Source organism: Mya arenaria, chromosome 7 (assembly GCF_026914265.1).
Source record: "Mya arenaria isolate MELC-2E11 chromosome 7, ASM2691426v1".
Taxonomy (NCBI): domain Eukaryota; kingdom Metazoa; phylum Mollusca; class Bivalvia; order Myida; family Myidae; genus Mya; species Mya arenaria.
In genome coordinates, this window is record NC_069128.1 from 42,585,081 (window position 1) to 42,608,162 (window position 23,082).

The 23,082-nt window shown below is 34.1% G+C and overlaps 1 protein-coding gene across 11 annotated transcripts in view; it reads left to right on the top strand.

Annotated features, from left to right (window-relative positions):
• LOC128240773 (anion exchange protein 2-like) overlaps positions 1–23,082 on the top strand; it is a 126,652-nt gene that overhangs the window by 88,503 nt on the left and 15,067 nt on the right. For 9 of the 11 annotated variants that reach the window (XM_052957636.1, XM_052957638.1, XM_052957635.1 and 6 more), the window contains 16 exons: positions 218–390; positions 845–1,008; positions 3,861–4,041; positions 4,950–5,085; positions 7,595–7,672; positions 12,496–12,657; positions 13,702–13,840; positions 14,253–14,444; positions 15,635–15,760; positions 16,498–16,690; positions 17,453–17,665; positions 18,348–18,496; positions 19,408–19,602; positions 20,577–20,951; positions 21,153–21,242; positions 22,134–22,169. In XM_052957636.1, coding sequence (XP_052813596.1) covers positions 218–390; positions 845–1,008; positions 3,861–4,041; positions 4,950–5,085; positions 7,595–7,672; positions 12,496–12,657; positions 13,702–13,840; positions 14,253–14,444; positions 15,635–15,760; positions 16,498–16,690; positions 17,453–17,665; positions 18,348–18,496; positions 19,408–19,602; positions 20,577–20,951; positions 21,153–21,242; positions 22,134–22,169 — 2,602 coding nt within the window. The remainder of the gene's footprint in view (positions 1–217; positions 391–844; positions 1,009–3,860; positions 4,042–4,949; positions 5,086–7,594; positions 7,673–12,495; positions 12,658–13,701; positions 13,841–14,252; positions 14,445–15,634; positions 15,761–16,497; positions 16,691–17,452; positions 17,666–18,347; positions 18,497–19,407; positions 19,603–20,576; positions 20,952–21,152; positions 21,243–22,133; positions 22,170–23,082) is intronic. The other 2 variants (XM_052957642.1, XM_052957646.1) reach the window with 2 other exon arrangements.

Sequence of the window (23,082 nt, forward strand, 5' to 3'; positions counted from 1 at the left end):
TGCCAATCTTTCCTATTTTAGTGTTTTTTGGGCACATAATATTTTGTGAAAACCTCAGTATTTCAGACTTAAATACCATTGCCATGTTGGTCCTTCAGATGAACTGCAAGACTGTAGAATTCATGCAAATTTATGCAAAGTCTGAATACTTCATTTTATATCGTAAATCTTAATGTAGAAAATTCCAATTCAATTGTGATGCATTAATGTTCTTCAGATCAAAACACCGTCGCCATCACCACCATGAAAACTACAAAACAGAAGACTTAATGCGGCGGCGACAACGAGGGAGTGAGGTACAGATTACAGATGCCCTCAGGCGTGTGCCAACAGTGACAGAAACGGAGGAGGCCATTACACTACAGTCGGCTGATTTGGAGGAGATGGCTAGTAAGGGGCAAATATAAGCTTGTGTTTTCAAGGGGAAAAAGTCCCTTGCGTTTTCGGAGAAAAAAGTCAAAGAATTGTCACCTGGGCATCTAAATCATTGTTGGCATATATAAATAAATTGGTTAACCTTTGAGATAACTCAAAAATCAATCAAGATTTTAAAGTTATACTTTAATTGACAGAAACAATACGCACATGTACAGCAGAGCCTGTCACTCTTATATTGTCCTTGTGTTGTTTGTCAATTGGCAATTATATAGCTTGAAAACTGTTAAAAAAAAGTTTTCATATGAAACTTGGTACATATGTTTGATGTGACAATGGCACATATGTATCAGGGTCCATAACTCTGCTTTTATTTTCCACTGGCACAAACTTTTTCATGATGCTTCTCTGATCTTTATACATATTTATCACCCACAATGTTATTCATTCTATCTCCCTGTTTTTCTAGGTCACAGAATGGATGACCTCCAAGGTATCAGAAAACATAAGATAGGTCATCGCAAGCACAAGGGGTCGTCTACCAAGGTTTACCATGGAAAAGGAGACAAACCACGGAGGAAGTACATGACCTTCTCCCAGAAGAAGAAGACTTTCGATCATAGTCCACATGAGGTATGATGGTTCAAATTTATATGAAGCTTTGTACAATTGTGATGGTATTAAACGTTTTATTTTAAGGAATGAAAATCTATCACCGATAGTCTGATATTGAATTTTCCCAATTCTGTGTAGGAAAATAGCTCAAGTAAGATATTGAATTTTCCCAAATCTGTGTAGGAAGACACTCTAGTCAGATATATTTAATTTTCCCAAATCTGTGTAGGAAGATACTCGAGTCAGATATTATTTTTTTCCCAAATCTGTGTTCGAAGATACTCAAGCCAGTTATTGATTTTTCCAAATTCTGTGTAGGAAGACACTCCAGTCAGATATTAAATTTTCTTAATTCTGTGTAGGAAGACACTCCAGTCAGGTATTGAATCTTCCCAATTCTGTGTAGGAAGACACTCCAGTCAGGTATTGAATCTTCCCAATTCTGTGTAGGAAGACACTCCAGTCAGGTATTGAATGTTCCCAATTCTGTGTAGGAAGACACTCCAGTCAGGTATTGAATCTTCCCAATTCTGTGTAGGAAGACACTCCAGTCAGGTATTGAATCTTCCCAATTCTGTGTTGGAAGACACTCCAGTCGGGTATTGAATCTTCCCAATTCTGTGTTGGAAGACACTCCAGTCAGATATTGAATTTTCCCAATTCTGTGTAGGAAGATACTCCAGTCAGATATTAAATTTTCTTAATTCTGTGTTGGAAGACACTCCAGTCAGATATTGAATTTTCCCAATTCTGTGTTGGAAGACACTCCAGTCAGATATTAATTTTTTCCAAATTCTGTGTAGGAAGACACTCCAGTCAGATATTAAATTTTCTTAATTCTGTGTTGGAAGACACTCCAGTCAGGTATTGAATCTTCCCAATTCTGTGTAGGAAGACACTCCAGTCAGGTATTGAATCTTCCCAATTCTGTGTAGGAAGACACTCCAGTCAGGTATTGAATCTTCCCAATTCTGTGTAGGAAGACACTCCAGTCAGGTATTGAATGTTCCCAATTCTGTGTAGGAAGACACTCCAGTCAGGTATTGAATCTTCCCAATTCTGTGTAGGAAGACACTCCAGTCAGGTATTGAATCTTCCCAATTCTGTGTTGGAAGACACTCCAGTCGGGTATTGAATCTTCCCAATTCTGTGTAGGAAGACACTCCAGTCAGGTATTGAATCTTCCCAATTCTGTGTAGGAAGACACTCCAGTCAGGTATTAAATTTTCTTAATTCTGTGTTGGAAGACACTCCAGTCAGGTATTAAATTTTCTTAATTCTGTGTTGGAAGACACTCCAGTCAGGTATTGAATCTTCCCAAATCTGTGTAGGAAGACACTCTAGTCAGATATATTTAATTTTCCCAAATCTGTGTAGGAAGATACTCGAGTCAGATATTATTTTTTTCCCAAATCTGTGTTCGAAGATACTCAAGCCAGTTATTGATTTTTCCAAATTCTGTGTAGGAAGACACTCCAGTCAGATATTAAATTTTCTTAATTCTGTGTAGGAAGACACTCCAGTCAGGTATTGAATCTTCCCAATTCTGTGTAGGAAGACACTCCAGTCAGATATTGAATTTTCCCAATTCTGTGTAGGAAGATACTCCAGTCAGATATTAAATTTTCTTAATTCTGTGTTGGAAGACACTCCAGTCAGATATTGAATTTTCCCAATTCTGTGTTGGAAGACACTCCAGTCAGATATTAATTTTTTCCAAATTCTGTGTAGGAAGACACTCCAGTCAGATATTAAATTTTCTTAATTCTGTGTTGGAAGACACTCCAGTCAGGTATTGAATCTTCCCAATTCTGTGTAGGAAGACACTCCAGTCAGGTATTGAATCTTCCCAATTCTGTGTAGGAAGACACTCCAGTCAGGTATTAAATTTTCTTAATTCTGTGTTGGAAGACACTCCAGTCAGGTATTGAATCTTCCCAATTCTGTGTTGGAAGACACTCCAGTCAGGTATTGAATGTTCCCAATTCTGTGTAGGAAGACACTCCAGTCAGGTATTGAATCTTCCCAATTCTGTGTAGGAAGACACTCCAGTCAGGTATTGAATCTTCCCAATTCTGTGTTGGAAGACACTCCAGTCGGGTATTGAATCTTCCCAATTCTGTGTAGGAAGACACTCCAGTCAGGTATTGAATCTTCCCAATTCTGTGTAGGAAGACACTCCAGTCAGGTATTAAATTTTCTTAATTCTGTGTTGGAAGACACTCCAGTCAGGTATTAAATTTTCTTAATTCTGTGTTGGAAGACACTCCAGTCAGGTATTGAATGTTCCCAATTCTGTGTAGGAAGACACTCCAGTCGGGTATTGAATCTTCCCAATTCTGTGTAGGAAGACACTCCAGTCAGGTATTGAATCTTCCCAATTCTGTGTAGGAAGACACTCCAGTCGGGTATTGAATCTTCCCAATTCTGTGTAGGAAGACACTCCAGTCAGGTATTGAATCTTCCCAATTCTGTGTAGGAAGACACTCCAGTCAGGTATTAAATTTTCTTAATTCTGTGTTGGAAGACACTCCAGTCAGGTATTGAATCTTCCCAATTCTGTGTTGGAAGACACTCCAGTCGGGTATTGAATCTTCCCAATTCTGTGTAGGAAGACACTCCAGTCAGGTATTGAATCTTCCCAATTCTGTGTAGGAAGACACTCCTGTCAGATATTGAATGTTCCCAATTCTGTGTAGGAAGATACTCGAGTCAGATATTGAATTTTATCCAATTTTAAGGATTTATTTTAAGGAGCCAAGAAATATTGCAGTAACAGTGCTTCATTTTTAATTCACTGAGCAGTCTATTATTTCATTTAAGAAAGTTTATTTTCGGTATAACTAAATTATCCTCTTTTTGCTATTCAGGTATTTGTCGAGCTGGATGAGTTATATTCCCAAGATGGTCATGAGATTGAATGGCGAGAGAAGGCTCGATGGATCAAGTTTGAGGAAGATGTAGAAGAGGGAGCTGAGAGATGGGGCAAACCCCATGTTGCTTCCCTGTCATTTCATAGTCTCCTAGAGCTGCGGAAGGGCCTTGAAAAAGGTGGGTATATTTCAAGATGGTATATTACAATCAGGGCCCCAAATATGAGAATTCAGGTTGAGGAACCACCTGATTTCCTCCTGACTATCCTTTGTCTACTAGAGATATAGAAGGGTTTTAAAAAGATAGGGTTTTATTAAAGCAGGTCTTCAAATGCTGAGTGTTTGATAAAAAGCTATAATTTTGGTTGAAAAATACCAGGTTTAATACTGTATGATATTTTTGGATGTAGCTTTTAAAATGGAGATTATTTAAAAGGCCTTAAAATTGGTAGTTTATCTATGTATGGTCCTTGAAAACAGAAAATATCATTGTAAAGAGAATGAAAATGGTAGTTTAACGATGTATGGTTCTTGAAAATGATAAATTTTGTACAGATATTGAATATGGTAGTTTAAATATGTATGGTCCTTGAAAATGAAAAACATTATAAAGAGCTTGAAAATGGTAGTTTAAATATGTATGGTCCATGAAAACTGAAAATGTCATTGTTATGAGATTGAAAATGGTTGTTTACCTATGTATGGTCCTTGATAATGGAAAACACCATTGTAAAGGCTAGGATATGGTAGATAAACTATGTATGGTCCTTGAATATGGAAATGTTAATTGTCAATTCTATGAATATGGTAGTTTAAGTCTGTATGATCATTGAAAATGTAACATATTGTACTGGCCTTTAAAATGATAGTTTAACAGAGTCAGGGACATGGATATGAAGTTTATATCTGGCATATAATGGTAAGGGCCACTAAGAAAATTTAATTGATCCTTAAATATGGAATGAATATGTGTTTAAGGGCAAATGTCATTATATCTCAATATCAAAACTTGGTTAAAAGAGGAGAATTAAAAACTTCATAATACCAAGTGGAAACCATCAAACATGTCTTTTATCATTTCTGCAGGATCCTTGCTGTTGGACTTGGAGGCTTCAGAACTGATAGAAGTTGCTCAACGTATCGTGGAGGACATGGTTATCCATGATCAGATAACCTCTGATGTCAAGGGTCATGTGATGAGAACAATACTCACTAAACACAAGTAAGTTTCTCTTCAACTGCTTATATCAGTAATTAAGAGTTTATAATGTTTAAATTTTGAACATTTGAGGTTTTTGTAATGGTTTAGCTTAGGTTGTTTTCTTAGTTATAAACATATACTTATAATGTAGGAATGTTAGAGTGAAGTTCTAGTTCAACTTGTTTTAGTAGCCATTTTCTTTTCATGTTTGTTTAGGGTTATTTTAGTATAATTTTGCATGTAACATTGACAAAAATAGCTGACAAGTGTTTTGAATGATCTTTAATCTGTAATAAAAAATACCTGACATTGTTTTAATTATTTTAAATCTGTCATAAAAAATACCTGACATTGTTTCAAATTATCGCAAATTTGTCATAATAAATACCTGACGTTGTTTTATATTATCTCAAATATGTCATAAAAAAAATACCTGACATTGTTTCAAATTATCTCAAATATGTCATAAAAAATACCTGACTTTGTTTTAAATTATCTCAAATATGTCATAAAAAATACCTGACATTGTTTCAAATCATCTTATATCTCTGATAAAAAATACCTGACATTGTTTTAAATTATCGTAAGACTGTTTTGAAATTGTGTTTTGAGGAACTGTATATTTTTAGTACATGCACTGTTTGAAAAAGGTTGAATGCATTATCTCTATTTAAAAGTTTTATGTTGTGTTTTTATGGCAAGTTCAATTTTAAGAAGCTGTTTGGTGTTGTGTTTTATTTAAAAATGGCATTCACTGAAGCATATTTTTAACTTCACTCATTTTAATCCTAGTTAGTTACCTACACACAGTTTCAAAATATGTTTTATTCTGATCGTAGAATTTAAAAAAAATCTATCATCAAGGCTTCATGTAGAATGTATTACTTAAATAATGTTATAACCTTTTAAATATATATATATATATACTCAAGACAAAATCCTGTTTCTATGTAGAATCCCTTTTGCCAGAACCCTAGTGTTCAAACATTTGTTATGTATAAAATGCTCTCCATTTTTGGTTATTATTAACTCAATAAATGGGACAACATTTTATATTGTCCAGTCTCTAAACTTGTTTTATGTTAGCACAGTTAATCTTGAAATAGAATGTAAAGAATTTCTTTAAAGAAAGAAATCAATCGAACCCTTTTGCTTAAACATCAAAACTGTTGGATTTTTTTTTTAAAGAAATATTTGAAAAGCATAATCGGAATCAGTCTGATAAATGTTTCCCTATAATTAGATATGTAATTTCCCTCCATGTTAAGTCATAGCCCAGTGTCAGAAGATTTATATAATCAAGACCAATGTCGCGTGACATTGGCACAGTATATGTATTTTAGAAGCAATTTTTCAGTCACGTTATTGGAATCAGTCTTGTTCACTGTTGTCATTGCCATGAACTTGTCTTGATTAATGTCTTGCATGACTGATAATGTTTACAATTTCAAGCTGACAAAATGCTTTACTAGTCCTTTTCAATGCTTATATCATTTGTATATTGTTAGTTTCTGATGTTTTGTACTTCGTCTTTAATTTTTTCAATGAATCATTCACTAACTGATCACTTTCATGTCAGTATTTTATTTGAAGTTTGATTTTAGTTAATCGAATGCAACTATTTTTCTAAGTAATGTCACTTGTTGTGGTGCGCACATCCTTGGTCTTTTTAAATGTCTTATATTCCTCTACTTTAACCATTTCCGCAAGAAACAGTGTAAAAATAAGAACATAATTGTAAATAGGTACACATTTCAGATGCTTTTAAAAATATTTTCAGTTTCAAATTGTGTAATCAGGCTTGGTTTAAACAAGTTTAAAATTTGTAGGTATGTGAATGGTCCTGAAATTCATAACAAATAATAAAACAGTCATGCTAAGGATGGTAAAGCAAAAGGCCAATCTTAGATTAAGTATTTGGGTTTGGGACAAGTTTCATGAAAAATTTAAAACAAGAAAAAATATTTTCCCAATCTGTAAACTGCCTTATGTTTTGAGCTTTTCTGGTGTTTATTTTTTTTTAAATGTCCAGACAGGCTTAACATCTAAGACAGATTTTAGATGTGGAAAATTGTTTTTAAGGCAAAGTATTGTTGTAGCCTCGGTGTCCTCTTCATGCAGAAAGTTTAGCCTTGGGTATAACTTCATAACATTGAAGTAAATGAAAATAAAACTTTTCACAATATGCACACATGTAGCAGGGCTCATAATTCTAGCTTTGATATTTGCAAGTAATGGCCCCTGTTTAACTAAAAAACACAAAAACAACAAAAGACATGCATTTTGATGCCTTTGTTTCATGAAGCCTGTCCCATATTTAGCAAAGCTCTTAACTGTGGCTTTGATAATTTCAAGTTATGCCCCCTGTACAACTTTAAACATTTAATAAGAACAAAGATTGTTTTGCTCATATTTCATAAAATCAGCTCCCCAGGTGTTTCCCTGATGAGCATGATGCATATCAGTATGCTTGGTTTATGCTTCAAATATAAATGTGCAGAATATACATGTATGAATGGGTGTGTTACAGGTTTGTTACCATGGATACGGTTAAGACATTGCTGGCCCGCAACAAGTCCTCTATGGACTTACAGTCAATGGAAGAAAGGTCGTGTAATGTATAAAAAACACGTTTGAACTTCTCGCCATCTATATGGTTCTAGTCCCTAATGACTAATCATGATATTGTTTAATCCATATAGATCACTTGAATGTTGGGGCATGTTGCGCAGGTTTAGTGCTTCACACTGTGTTCCTTATGAGTATGATAATGTATTGGTATAGATAGTAATAAGTAATTTGTTATGAGTAATGACTTTCATTTACTACTTTGCCCTTTCACACTACCATTTGTCACTGAAACTAATGTCTGCCCCCATTATGAAAAGCACACTAAATCTTCGAGCACTTATCACTACTACCCAATTTGTGGGTGTCATAAGGGACTAACATTTGATGGTGGATGATATTGAGGTCACTAATTTGCTGTATTTCTACACAATCAGATTTGCATCCCATGATTGTGATAACCAATATACTTAATAAACATTTTGTGATTTCCATTGGATTAAAGTTTTATAGAAAACATTTATGTGAGATAGATAATGTAATGGGAATAAAGATAGGAATAGCTGACAGTTTTAATATAAAATGGGAAATTTCATTTAAATGGGCTGAAGTTTATGTGGGAATTACCTTTCCAATGGGATATCAGCTTTTCAGGAAAATACTATCTTGTAGGATGAAGGTTTCTTTTAGGGGAAAACATATTCCCATGAGATGGAAGTTTTTTGGGAAATCACATCCCAGTGGGTTGAAGGTTTTGTGGAAATAACATTTCAATGTGATAATGGTTTTGTAGGAAATACAAACACAATGGGTTGAAAGATTTGCTGGATATATACTATTTCAATGAGACAAGGATTTTGTGGGCAATAGCTTTCCAGTGCGATAAGGATTTTGTGGGAAATTGCTTTCCAATGGGATAAGGATCTTTTGAGGAATTGCGTTTCAATGGGATTAGGGTTTTATGGGAAATTGCTTTCCAATGAGATAAGGGTTTTGTGGGAAATAGCTTGCCAATGGGAAAAGGGTATTGTGGGAAATAGCTTTCAAATGGGATAAGCATTTTGTGGGTAATAGCTTTCTAATGGGATGAGGGTTTTGTGGGAAATAGCTTTCCAGTGGGATGAGGGTTTTGTGGGAGACAACATTTCAATGGGATGATGGTTTTATAATGAAAAATATTTGTTAAATGGGATGAGGATTTTTGTGGGAAATAAAAACTTTTTTATTATGAAGGATTTGTTGGCAATAACATTCAAAAGGGATTATGGTTTTTGTGCCATATCAAATTGAAAAAAATAATGACGATATATATAAGATTAACTGGGATGAGGTATAATTTAACAAGTTAAAACATTGCAAGGGGTGGTTTGAATGGGAAATAACATTCCAACTGAAAGGAAGGCTGCATTTTCACATGATTAAAATCATGATTGATATTGAAACATTTCGTGTAGACATGCAACAAATTGGTGACTTAATATGCAGTCTCTGTTTTCAGTGAAGTAGTTTAGTTCCCACTCGGTCTCTGAAAGCTAACATTTTTACTCTGTTGGCAAGATGATAATCAATCCATGTAGACATTCTTGTGTGAAATTGATCTTTGCTAGATTATTCCATTCCTTTTAAGGAATTGCAAGAACAATATCAGTCACTGTTTTTAAGCAGAGTTTGATTTAATGTCTGTGTAACTGCATGACCACTGATTAGCATTGCATGATATTATGAACCTAGTACTTAATGTATGATGAGTCTTTTCATAAACTTGTGTTATAAAAGAGTCTATTGCATGCCCTGTTCACATTTTATTGTGAAGAAACAGCTTTTAAGAAACAATAAGGATTTTATAGAGCTAGCAGAGTGCCGATCATTTACTTTTCAGTTGGCTTGGGGATTGATCGTTTTTTTATTTTAAAGCTGTATTGTCTTCGGGAGCTTGAATGCTAGAGAATAATAGAGGCTTACAATGCTTTTTAAAACATGTTAAGGCTGTTTAAATGTTATTATTTTTTTAAATGAGTGTGTGACAATACTCTTTTTTTCCAAATTGCACCATCAGTCAGGTTTTCTTAAAGGTCAAAGTTTGCATAAACCTATTTTTTTACATCTGACATCTGTTTGATATTTTTAAAATGAATTATTTGGAAGAAGGTTAACATCCATTCCATTGTTTAAATTCTTCAGAATCTTGAAGACAATATAGTTTTAACTTATTCTCAACCTTTATTTTTTAACATGTATAATGTAATTGCACATTGATCATCTAGTGTACATGCATTCTATTTCAGTCTCTAACTTGCACTGGCACACATATGTGAAACTGCCTAAAAAAGCAAACTATAGCTTGAAGCTTGACTACTTTGGCAGTAACAATGGATTGCACATTCCTTTTTAACATACTTGAGGTCTCATAGCACTGGATGCTCTGTGTGTTGCATTTTGGAACATTATTTCATTCCTTATAAAGGTGTTTGCTAATGAATATTGCATTAATTTAATTATTTACAGTTACAGAAATGGTAAACCATTGTTGAATATCTATATAACTGATTGTGCAGTCAAATCTACATGAAGGCTTAAAAAATATGTACAAATTTTGATGACCAATGTGTGCAATAATTGTTCTCAATTTCGGTTGATTTAGTTACATGATAGTTATTAATGTGTGTAAGAAATATGTTTAGCCCTTTGTTATGGTGAGATGTTTCCACATTGTTGTGAAACTTCCCTTGTGTTGTGGGACCCTTATATTTAATTGTGGAAGTAGTATCATAGTTGTATTGGTGTCATGTATCCTCATTAATCTATGTATTTTGTCATGAAGCTTACATGGGTTGGTTGCATTGACAAGGTTGCTTTATAGCAAAAATGGTAATGTGCTATAAAACCATTTAAAACATGTGTGTTATCATCATGTTCATAGTGTTTGAGTCCCTCAGTTACAATGCATCATCCATAAGTTACAATGCATCATCCATCAGTTACAATGCATCATCCATCAGTTACAATGCATCATCAGTTACAATGCATCATCCATCAGTTTTCAATGCACCAACAATCAGTAACAATGCACCAACAATAAGTTACAATGCATCATTCATCAGTTACAATGCATCATCCATCAGTAACAATGCACCAACAGTAAGTTACAATGCATCATCTATCAGTAACAATGCATCATCCATCAGTAACAATGCACCAACAATAAGTTACAATGCATCATCCATCAGTTACAATGCATCAACCATCAGTTACAATGGGTAAACAATCAATAACAATGCATCAATCATCAGTAGCAATGCATCAATCATCTGTTACAATGCATCAGCCATCAGTTACAATGCATCAAGCATCTTTAACATTGCATCAGTCATCTGTTACATTGCATCAACCATCAATTACAATGCATCAGCCATCAGTTACAATGAAGTAAACATCAGTTACCATACATCAACCATCAGTTAAAATGCATCAATCATCAATAACAATGCATCAAGCATCTTTTACATTGCATCAACCATCAGTTACAATGCATCAACCATCTGTTACAATGCATCAACCATCTGTTACAATGCATCAACCATCATTGACATGCTCATCCATAGTGTTGTATAACACTAGATTTGACAATTAAGTTTTCATACATAAGATACAAATGAAAATTTTCAGGAAATGCTTTACAGTTTTTGCTTTTAGGTCTTCAGTACCACTTTCTTTCAGGAAGTTTTTAATCCTGCTCTTTGCATGCCTAAATCTATTAACATTGTCTTCTAATGCAAGAGTACCATAAATATGTCTACCAACTAATGCTTATATAAGAACACACTATCTGCTCTTTATTACTTTCATACCATTGTACTTGTAAAGTTTCGCTCATGAAAGAAAATGAAAAATCAGATTTAATATTAAGGTAACTTATTTGGACAGCTTCAAGTAAATTGTGCTCTGTGTTGTTGCTTTTCATTAAGAATTCACTTGCCCCAGTTTCTCAAAACATCTTAAATGTTTATTCCAATTGCAGAAGAAGATAAGCTCACTATTAAGGAACTACTAAGGAAAATTATCTTTATGATCATATATCTTAATTTTTATTAAGAAAAATTAAGATTACTTAGGAAATTTGGCTTAATTGAAATAAGCTACTTAAGCTTGATCTACTTAAAAACTTTTGAGAAAGTGGGGCCAGTGAGTGTTTTCTAAAACTTTGATCTGAAAAGTCAAAGAAATCAGATTTTATGCTTTTCTTGTATTCTAAGCTAATAAACATTACTTGTGACTATGTTCATTAATTTGTTTCCTGAGTTAATTTCATTAATTTAACCTTTTATTATTGCTAAATCTTTTTAATTTTGCGTATATATATTTCTTTTAAAATACAATGTTTGCTTTAGTAAATCACTAGATGTCTTGCATTGTGCTGTTGTATTTAAAGAACACTTCTGTTGCAAAATTTCAGATACTTGCCTTTACTAAGCATAACATTGGCATTGACAAGTTTTGTCTTATACTTATTTTAAATTAATATTTTTCATTTTAATTTTACATAAAAAAACCACCATGTTTTGTAGTCATTATATTCTAACAATAACCACTGTAAATCTCAAAGTACAAAAATGGTTGAGTGTTTAATGTGACTTGTTTTCTGTTCGCTCTTTGTGAAATATTATATAGTACACTTTGTACTATTTCTATCATCAAACCAAAATTCCCTGAATTTCCCACCAATCCCTGCCATCTCCATCACTGTTAACATAATGGTCAAACTTATCACTGCCAGTTTGATGCACAGTATCCATAAAGAGCAAGAAATACTTCATGACTTATCAATGTACATGCAATTTATTTTTACCGTACAACTATTTACAGGCACCAGAAAGATGTTGGCCAGCACTCCCTTATGAAAACCCTGTCCCAGAGCAGCTTCTCTCAGCTTCCCTCAGAATCCCATATCCAGGCCTCCGCCAATAACTCTGTGAACCGACACTCTGGAATGAACCTCACAGTACCGGAGACCAATCATTTTGGAGGGTAAGTCACTCTCTGACAAGCACTTACTCACATTCCTTCTCCAAAGCCACTGCTGATAATTCTGTTAACCAACACTCTGGAATAAACCTGACAGTACTGGAGACCAATCATATTGGAGGGTAAGTAATTCTCTGACAAGCACTAACTCATATGCCTTCCTCCAGACCATGGCCAATAACTAGCTAAGAACCTCACAGTACCAGAAACAAATCATTTTGGAGCGTAAGTAATTCTCAGACAAGCACTTTCTCTTAGGCCTTTTCCCAAGCCAACACCAATAACTAAAAAACTCGGAGGGTAGGTAACTCTCTCACAAGGCACTCGCATCTTTTGACCATTGTCCAAATATGCTAGCAATTGAAACTCAGGGATAAACCTGACAGTACCTGAGACCAATTATTTCAGAGGGTAGGTAACTCTCTCACAAGGCACTCGCATCTTTTGACCATGTCCAAAAATGCCAACAATTGAAACTCAGGGATAAACCTGACAGTACCTGAGACCAATTATTTTGTAGGGTAGGTAACTCTCTGGTAAGGCACTTGGGCTTTCTTCCAGACCATGGCCAAAAATGCTAGCAACGGAAACTCAGGAATAAATCTGAAAGAAAGTACCAGAGACCAATCATTTCGAAGGGTAAGTAACTCTGACAAGCACTTTCTCACATGCCTTCCTCCAGACCATGGCCGATAATTCTGTAAACAGAAACTCAGGAATAAATCTGACAGTACTTGAGACCAATTATTTCGGAGGGTAGGTAACTCTCTCGCAAGGCATTCAGGCCTTCCTCCAGATCATGGCCAATAACTCTGTTCACAGAAACTCAGGGTTGAATCTCACAGTACCTGAGACCAATTATTTTTGAGGGTAAGTCAATTTCTGTAAGGCTGAGGTCATGATATAAACGTTAAATATCAGATGATAATGCACATTACAAGAAGCTTGTAAGTCAGACAAGCCACAGTAAGAGGCTTGTAGTTCAAAACCGCCCCTATGTCAGCAGAAGTCATGATATAAACATTGCAATGGCTATATACATTACAGGAAGCTTGGAAGTCAGACAAGCCTTGGTAAGAACAGCAAGAAGAAGGATAAAAAAGAAAGGGATAAAGACTCCAAGCAAAATGGCGTTCACAGGCCTGGGAGGTTGGAAATGGTCAAGGTGGACATTGACAAAACAATGGTAGGTTGGATAAGGATGAAAAGTTTCTGTCTGGTTTGTGTGTATATATATATATGGAGGCTAGGGAGAACATTTTTTATGCCAAAAAAGCCAAACAGAATGTTAAGAGAAGTGTGTTGGAGGGTGGTGGTGGGGGTGGGGGTGGCAAACAGACTTCTAGAGGTGTCAAGGAACTTGGCTCTTGACAAACCAGTCACAATAAGATATGTGTATGAATATTATTATTTTATCCATATGTTTGAGGTTTAGTGCAACACCTTTAGTGCATCATTTGCAATCATCAGTCAAAATATATATACATATTTACCTTTAAATTTGAGACCTGATCAATTTGCAAAAAGTTAACCCGAATAAAATTTAATTGAACTTAACTGCAGTCTTTTCAACATTATTTGTCTTTTGTCTTAAACAGAGCTCAGGAGATGCTGGTATGCACATCGGCGTGGTACCAAAGGAAGCTGATCTCAAAGACCCTCGGTCTGACCACAAGATGTCGCTGATGAGGAGAATACAGAGGGATGCTGAAGCTTGTATGGTTCTTGTGGGAGTTGTGGACTACCTTTCTAAGCCTGCCATGGCGTTTGTACGGCTGGCTGAGAAACAGGTGAGTGACTCCATTTTAAGCCCTTTATAATTAACCCATAATTTCAACCAATTATTCATCTTTGATATTTTTCATTTTATATGCTATTGAAGATGTTTCTAAACTTGCTTTTGATATTTTATTAAAAATGTACATAAAATTGTATATCATATGATATACTATTGAACACGTTCATAAGCTTGCCTTTGGCATACTATTAAACATGTTCATAAGCTTGCCTTTGGTATACTATTGAATATGTTTATAATCTTGCCTTTGGTATACTATTGAACATGTTCAAAAGCTTGCACTTCATATACATTTGACCATGTTCAAAAGCTTGCCTTTGACATACCTTTTAACAAGTTTATAAGCTTGCCTTTGGTATATTATTGAACATGTTCATTAGCTTGTGTTTGGTATACTATTGAACATGTTCATAAGCTTGCCTTTGGTATAGTATTGAACATGTTCAAAAGCTTACCTTTCATATACTATTGAACATGTTCATAAGCTTGCCTTTGACATACTATTGGTCATGTTCATAAGCTTGTTTTTGGTATACTATTGAACATGTTCATAAGCTTACCTTTGGTATACTATTGAACATGTTCATAAGCTTGCCTTTGGTATACTATTGAACATGTTCATAAGCTTGCATTTAGTATACTATTGAACATGTTCATAAGCTTGTCTTTAGTATACTATTGAACATGTTCATAAGCTTGCCTTTGGTATACTATTGAACATGTTCATAAGCTTGCATTTAGTATACTATTGAACATGTTCATAAGCTTGTCTTTAGTATACTATTGAACATGTTCATAAGCTTGTCTTTAGTATACTATTGAACATGTTCATAAGCTTGCATTTAGTATACTATTGAACATGTTCATAAGCTTGTCTTTAGTATACTATTGAACATGTTCATAAGCTTGCATTTAGTATACTATTGAACATGTTCATAAGCTTGTCTTTAGTATACTATTGAACATGTTCATAAGCTTGCATTTAGTATACTATTGAACATGTTCATAAGCTTGCATTTAGTATACTATTGAACATGTTCATAAGCTTGCATTTAGTATACTATTGAACATGTTCATAAGCTTCATAATAAGTTCCATTAGCTAGTCTGTTTAATTTGTTGATAATTTTAATTTTGTATTTCTATGGACTTTATTCATATGTTTATTAACTTAACTCTTCAGGTGATGGAAAACCTGACTGAGGTTCCTCTGCCAGTAAGGTTTATCTTCGTGTTACTGGGGCCACCAAACAGTTCAATGGACTACCATGAAATTGGACGCTCCATCTCAACTCTCATGTCAAACCAGGTATGTTGCACCCTTATGTCTTACCAACTTGATATAATGCAAACTATGAGATGAACCTTTTCCTACTGAGGCCATCAGACAGTAAAATGGACAATCATACAATTGGACTCTTCATCTGAACTATTATGTCAAACCAGGTATGATGTAATCTTATCTCTTACCACTTGGTATAATGTAACCTTTAATGTTAATCTTTGTGTTACTGGGATTCATCTCAACTCTCATGTCACTCACCACTTGGTATAATGTAACCTATGAGGGCATGTTTGTGTTCTTGGGGCCATTAGACAATACCACGGACTTTTATAAAGTTTGAGGGTTCATCTCAAACTAGGTGTGATGTAAACTTATATCAAACTATTTGGTATAATGTAACCTATGAACTCATCTTTAACCACTTAAAAAGTTCAATGGACTTCAAGAGTATATAAACTGTACCACGAAATTGGATAGTTTTCGCTCTAAAGTAGAACCTGGTTTCATGGTAATGTAATTTCCACTTGGCATGAAAATGTCATACTGGTTTAATGTAACCTAAGCTCACCTCCTGATATTTTCTAAAAGGTTAAGAATTAAAGGCTTGTTGTTTTTTTCTACGTTTCTGTTTCATGTTTCATGCCTTATACGGTTAAATGATTAGAATGTATTGAAATAGGATTGGTTCAAATTTTTGGGGTTGGTTAAATAGAAGAAACTTCACTACATGTTTTACAATTGACATATATATCAACTTTCAGCACTTCCATGAGATCGCTTACAAGTCCGAATCCAGGTCTGATATCTTGCACGCTATCAATGAATTCCTGAACGAGTCTATAGTGCTGCCCCCTGGAGACTGGGACCAGAAGACGCTGCTACCTGTAATGGACATGGCTCGTAAGAAGGCAAAGATCAGGAGGAGACATGAGAAGAAAAAGAAAGAGCTAGAAGGTAATGAAATGTGACTATTTAGTTAATTAGTCAAAACCTCATAACATTTTGGAACATTGGGGCAGTGAGGACATTAATGAATCTGTGCATTTTGATTGATAAATCTGTGGTTGAATACTTATTAAAATATAATATATACACCATCAATTAGAAAATATATTTATATATTTGTCCATTTTCAAGTATATTTCATTTAATATATGAATACATCTGAACAGCCATGTCTTTCATTTCTAATAGGCAAAGTATACTTCTAATGTTTCTATGCAAAATATTTCACAAAAGTCATGATGTCTATAATTTAAGTTTAAAAATTTCTCTACTTTTCTCATCAACTCAACTCAAAACAGATGTTCTTTAAAACATTTAGGTTGCATGCAATGCTTCAAATGCTTCATTTACATGAATAACACATATAGAGAGGGCACATGTCATAAGTAGGTAATTGGGGTAGGGTTTGTAATAATAGTGCGCAAGGAATAACGAGTTAAATACATACAATTATTATTATATACATGCGTGAAGCAAGTAATAAACCAATCAGAGCCTCTATTATTTTGTACCTCCCAAAGATTAATATTAAATAAAATCAATGACATGGTGAAGAATTATGCACATTAAAGCAAGGATGTAATCAAGCAGGGCCTCCATTTTATGATACTTCCCCAAGATAATTTTCTTAAAGAATCAATGACACGGTGACATCAGATCCTAAGTCAGTAGTTATATCATAATTTGACCAATGAAAATGATATACTTCAGAGCTGCAGAAGATTGAAATAGAGAAAAAGATTCCCATGGATCCATTAAAGAGAACGGGAAGACCGTTTGGAGGGCTTTTTAATGATATACGTCGGCGCTTTCCTCATTACAAGAGCGACTTCCAGGATGGATTTGATCCCCAGTGTATCATGGCCCTCATCTTTATATTCTTCGCCTGTCTTTGTCCCTGTATTGCGTTTGGTGGTCTCTATGGTGAGTATGTAATATATAAAAAAATCACACATACACATTTGATTTGAAAACTTTTTTATCATAAAGCTGCACTCTCACAGATCGACCATTTCGACAACTTTTTTATTTTTTGTCTTGGAATGAGCCTATATTTGCGTAAATATCTGGACACCAGTGATACAAGACTGCTGACAAAAGACCAGATCGCATTTTTTCATAATTACGTTCGAAAGTTGTTGTTTCATAGCTAAAAACATTACTAACGCTTTAAGAGAAAAAAAAAATTCGACAATTTTCTAAAGAATTGAGATCTGTTTTATTGTGAGTTAACTTATATGACTGGATTGAAGGCATAAATACCAAAAGTTGCTGATTACAAGACACAAACTAAAAATATATCAAAACTGTCTATCATTGAGAGTGCAGCTTTACTGTTATGGCTTAAGCTTTCATCAGAAGGTAAATAAACCATCATAAAATGAATGTGATGTTTATGTAAAACATTTTTCCATGATAGCATGTCATATACAATGTAGTATCAAACATTTGGTGATGTTAAAAAGCTTATTAAATAATTTGCTGAAAAGGCTAATAAAAATACAGTGATGGCTATTTCAAGGAAGAATAATGATTTTTCAAACTGAAGTAAATTTATTCCTTAAGTATAAGAATAAACTTTTTCATTATATGTTTTATTCTCTAGGTGAGAAGACCCACGGTGAGATAGGAGTGGTGGAGACCATTATAGCTACAGCATGTACAAATTTGCTGTTTGCTTTGTTTTCTGGACAGCCCCTTATATTGTATGGTGCTACTGGTCCGGTACTAGTATTTGAAAAACATCTGTGGAAGGTGAGTTGTGTATTGAGTGATTCATTCAGTAGAATAGTTTAAAGGAACAACTTGTATATCCATTGCCAAGAACACTAAAAGCCTTAATCCAAAGCAAAGGTCATTGGTTTGAATCAAATTATTTTATCCTAAGACTAGAATCACATGTCTAAGGCAAACAGTACATCTCGTACATCTTGTCCAAATCAAAGACTATTATCCATAGTATATTAAATCCTAATACTACCCCTATCCCTAGTGACATTAGTTGAATTAAAGACTATTACATTATCTAGAGTGCCCCAAGACAGAATCAGAGAAATATCTTTCTGAAATCAAGTCGAGTCAAAGGCTATCATCCCTGGTACCCCTTTTCAAATCCAAGGCTAATCCCTTGTGCCCCTGGTTAAATCAGAGACTACTATCCCTGGCTGGTGTAGACAAATCAGATGCTTATCCAAGTTACCATTGCTTGGGTCATTAGGTAATTTAAAGTCATATTAATCATTACCAGTTATATGTTTAAGGTCACCTTGTTAAAGTTGTCATATATATATATACGGGACAGCCTTATAATAAGCACCTTTTTTCATAAAACTATCTAATGCAGCAAGTTTAAGCTGGACTAGTAGGTTCTCTCTGGAATCCCCCAAAACACATGACCAAACACTAGCACAACATCATAGGAGTGACTCAGTATAACTATATATCTTTTATCACAATCGTTGTTGAAAAAGTAAAATTCAAACTATTGTATAAACTACAGCATTTCATCTTTCATACCCCTTGCGCCCATGCAGGGACATCATTAGTTTGCTAATGTCACTAGTAAGTTTCAATATATACCTGCTCATCACTCATCAATTTCCACATGTACATGTATATCTACAAAGTCTGCTTTTGACTTACCAATTTATTTTTCTCTATTCCAGTTTTGTTATACCAGTGGAATAGAGTTCCTTACATGGCGTGTCTGGATTGGTATTTGGGTGTTTGTAATTACGGCGATAGTAATTGCCCTGGAAGGCAGCTACATTGTGAAGTCTATCACACGTTTTACAGAGGAGGTGTTTGCTATTCTCATTTCTCTCATCTTCATCAATGAAGTTATACAGAAGCTGATTGAGGTAGGTCTTATGTGGAGTGTATGATTTTATATGTTTACCGCTGCGTCTGTCTGTACCTTGACAGTCCGCATAAACTGGAAGCTAGGTTAATAAAACTCAATACATATGGATAACGGCGATAATGCACATTATTTTATGTGCTTTGTTGGACAAAAATTGTGATTGCAATGGCACAAAAGTAGTGAAAATACCACTCTGACTGGATCTTGCATTAACTCTTGTTGAAGAGGAAGGCAAAGAGACATTAATGAAACTTGGTATATGGATAGAGGGCCATTAGAAAATAATGCTAATCCTTTTATGTGTTTTGTGATTGCCATGGCAACCATTATTAGTGAAAATAACATTAGTTTTACTGGATCCTGCTTGATCTGAAGTAGTAGGCAAGTGAGTTTAATGAAACTGGGAATGTAGATAGAGGGCCATCAGGAGAAGTATTAATTTCAAGTCCTGGATAATTTTGGAAATTGTAAAGCTTTTGTATGTAGATAATTATTCATTAGTCAGTGCGTCTTTTTTTGTAACAAAGTTGTTTGTTTTTACAAATAGGAGTTAATTATCTTTATTAGTATAAACTAGGGCTCTCGCGAGGGGGCGACTTTGAAGAAATGGTGGCCTAAAATTCCAAGACATCGCCCATTTGTATTATCAAAGTTACATTGACTTCGCCAACAATTTTTCGCACATTGTAAATCTGTCAATTAGAGAGTATCTGGCCATTGTCCCGTCAGTCAAAACATCGCAATTAGCCATTCATAATTGATAATCTCCTTATCCAATAATTGGGCCATGTATCATCCAATTATCGAAACATGGCCAGTAGGCGGAGCTATTGAAAGTCAACCAATCAGAATGCACATTGAGAAGAACCATTAATAGAGTTAAAAAATAATTGATATATGTATTGTACAAACAAGGCAAGACATTTTAAACACTGTTGCTTTTGAAAACTTGTATTTATTTTTTTCTTTCAGATATATCAGCAGCATCCATTAAGGGGAAAGGAGTATTACTGTGATATAAATAGTGAAACCAACAACACAGAAAATGTCACTGCAATTATCAACAACGTAACAGCTACAACGATTCTACCTGTTTTACTGGCAGCCAAGAATATGTCATCTGAAATAACATACTCTGTATCAACTGTAACAGGCACTACCACAGATGGCCACCATGATGGCAAAAATCACGATGGTGTGACGCATGGGTATTCCGGGCACTATGGTCAAGATTCTAACATTAACGAGCCCAACACAGCTTTGTTGTCAACGATTCTTATACTTGGCACATTCCTTATTGCATACTTCCTCAGGATTTTTAGAAACAGCAAATTCCTTGGTCGAAGTGTAAGTAGAAATTCATTACGGTCCCAATACTCCTTATAGGGTCTTTTGCCACATTTAATGCAACGTTTTACCTGAATAGTGTAGCTCCAAATTAAAAACAATGAAATCGAGATTCCAACCACTTGAATTTTAAAATGTTATGTTTATCATACTTAGATAATTTATTTGTGGATATATGGTAATTGAATTTTTTCATTTTAGGCCCGCAGAGCTCTTGGAGATTTTGGAATCTTCCTGGCAATAGTTCTTATGGTGCTTTTTGACTATATATGTGCTGACACCTTCACCCAGGTAAGGAACTTGTTGTACTGTGCTTTGGATGTTAGGCTTAATTCCTCACACTCATTGTTTCACTGTCACAGACTGCAAAAATTTCCGGTTCATCTAAAAGGTTCTTCATGTTTGCTTAATTCCACCTTCGGTGTCTTAATCCTCTTTTTGGCTCTGCAGAGTTCATATTAGTGTTAAAAATCTAATTTTTATTACTTATTTTGTTAATTCCTGAGTTGTGTTTCTTAACGAAGATGTATTGTCATAGCTTTGTTGTCGGTGCAGAAACTGTATCCTTAAATTCACAAATAGTTCAAGCTGTTCATATGAAACTTGGTACATATGTTGCAATAGACATTTTTGAATGATTATGGAGTTACGCCCCTTTTTTCAAATGGAGTATACAGATGTGTGTTGAGGTTTTGCTTCTTTTAACGCTCATGTTTTTTGTGCGTGTTTTCAATGTTATATTTTACCATTGTTTTGTGTGAATTAAATTAAAAACTTTTTATTGAGTTGCTTAAACATATGTGAAGAGTTGTTTAACATGCCATTGTAGGTTACATTTGAAAAAGGCTCATCAGATCATCCATTATTTCATCTTTTTCATATATAATTACATATTTTAAATGTACCCTTACTTTTATAGACCTGTAATATGTCATTATGCAAAATAAGATTTTCGTTTGATTATAAAAAAATCAACACTTTTTATTTCTCTTCAGAATCATTACAAAAATATAAATAATAATAATTATAATAATCTCATTTATTGTTTTTTAAAGAGAGTTTAAATCAATACATACACATTTTAAGTAAAACAAGCAAACATTTTTATATTTGTATTTTAAATAATATTATAATAATAAAATTTGTACGTGATGAAAGTCCTAAAACACCCATTTATTTCAGAAACTTGTCATTACGACCCATCCTTTTGAAAATAGGGTAAAATACAATTCACCCTTTGTTGTTATTGTGTGTACTGTTTTCTTCTTCATTCTTGGAGGCCTAAAATAATAAGTGTTTGTTTAGGGTTAAATCCTCAAAATTACTTGATAGGGTAGGTAGGTTTTTTTTTCTCCAAAATATACTTTGTCAAGATCATTTTCTTGCAAATTAATAGCGTTATTTCTTTCAAATGTCACTCAAATATTGCTGTTGCAATGGAGCCCAATTATGTCAAAAAATTATGACAGTTTATGTTTTAAAAAAGTTGTGTTTTATGGTGTTTTGTATTTTTAATTTAAATTTTCTTTTTTTGATATTTTTTTTTAATTTTAATTCATTTTTTTTAATTATTTTTTGGTTTTGTTATTCCTTAAAAAAACAGAAAAAAACTAGGGTCAGTGGCTTTAATTAGATAGGTTCTGGTTACCCGAAACAAACAACTTTTTTTTTAGGCCTTATCATTAATAAAATGCTTCATTTCTTTCTGTACTGTAAATATCTAATGGTCAAGCAGATGTACGTATACATTTGTCTATAAGAAAATTAACAGTTCAATGGAGAACGAGTGGTGAAATGCTATAGTCCATAACAGATAGATTTTAATGCCCTGTTCAAAATCCCTTGGTTTACTGGTTAGGGAACATTCTTTTTCGCACGTACTAATTATTCATCAACCATGTAAAGTCCTTGGTTAACAATTTCATGATGATTGTTTTCCATACAAATGACATTTTGCTTCAAATGAATCTTCACCATAGGAATGAAAGCGTTTTTGGCCTGCTATGTTTTGTGAGTATCGTCATGTAATTGTAAAACATATTAACATAAACATCTTAAGATAGTATATGCTTCCTCCTGAATTCCTTCACAGATAAATTTACGACATGAAAGGAATCTTCAAAATAGGAAA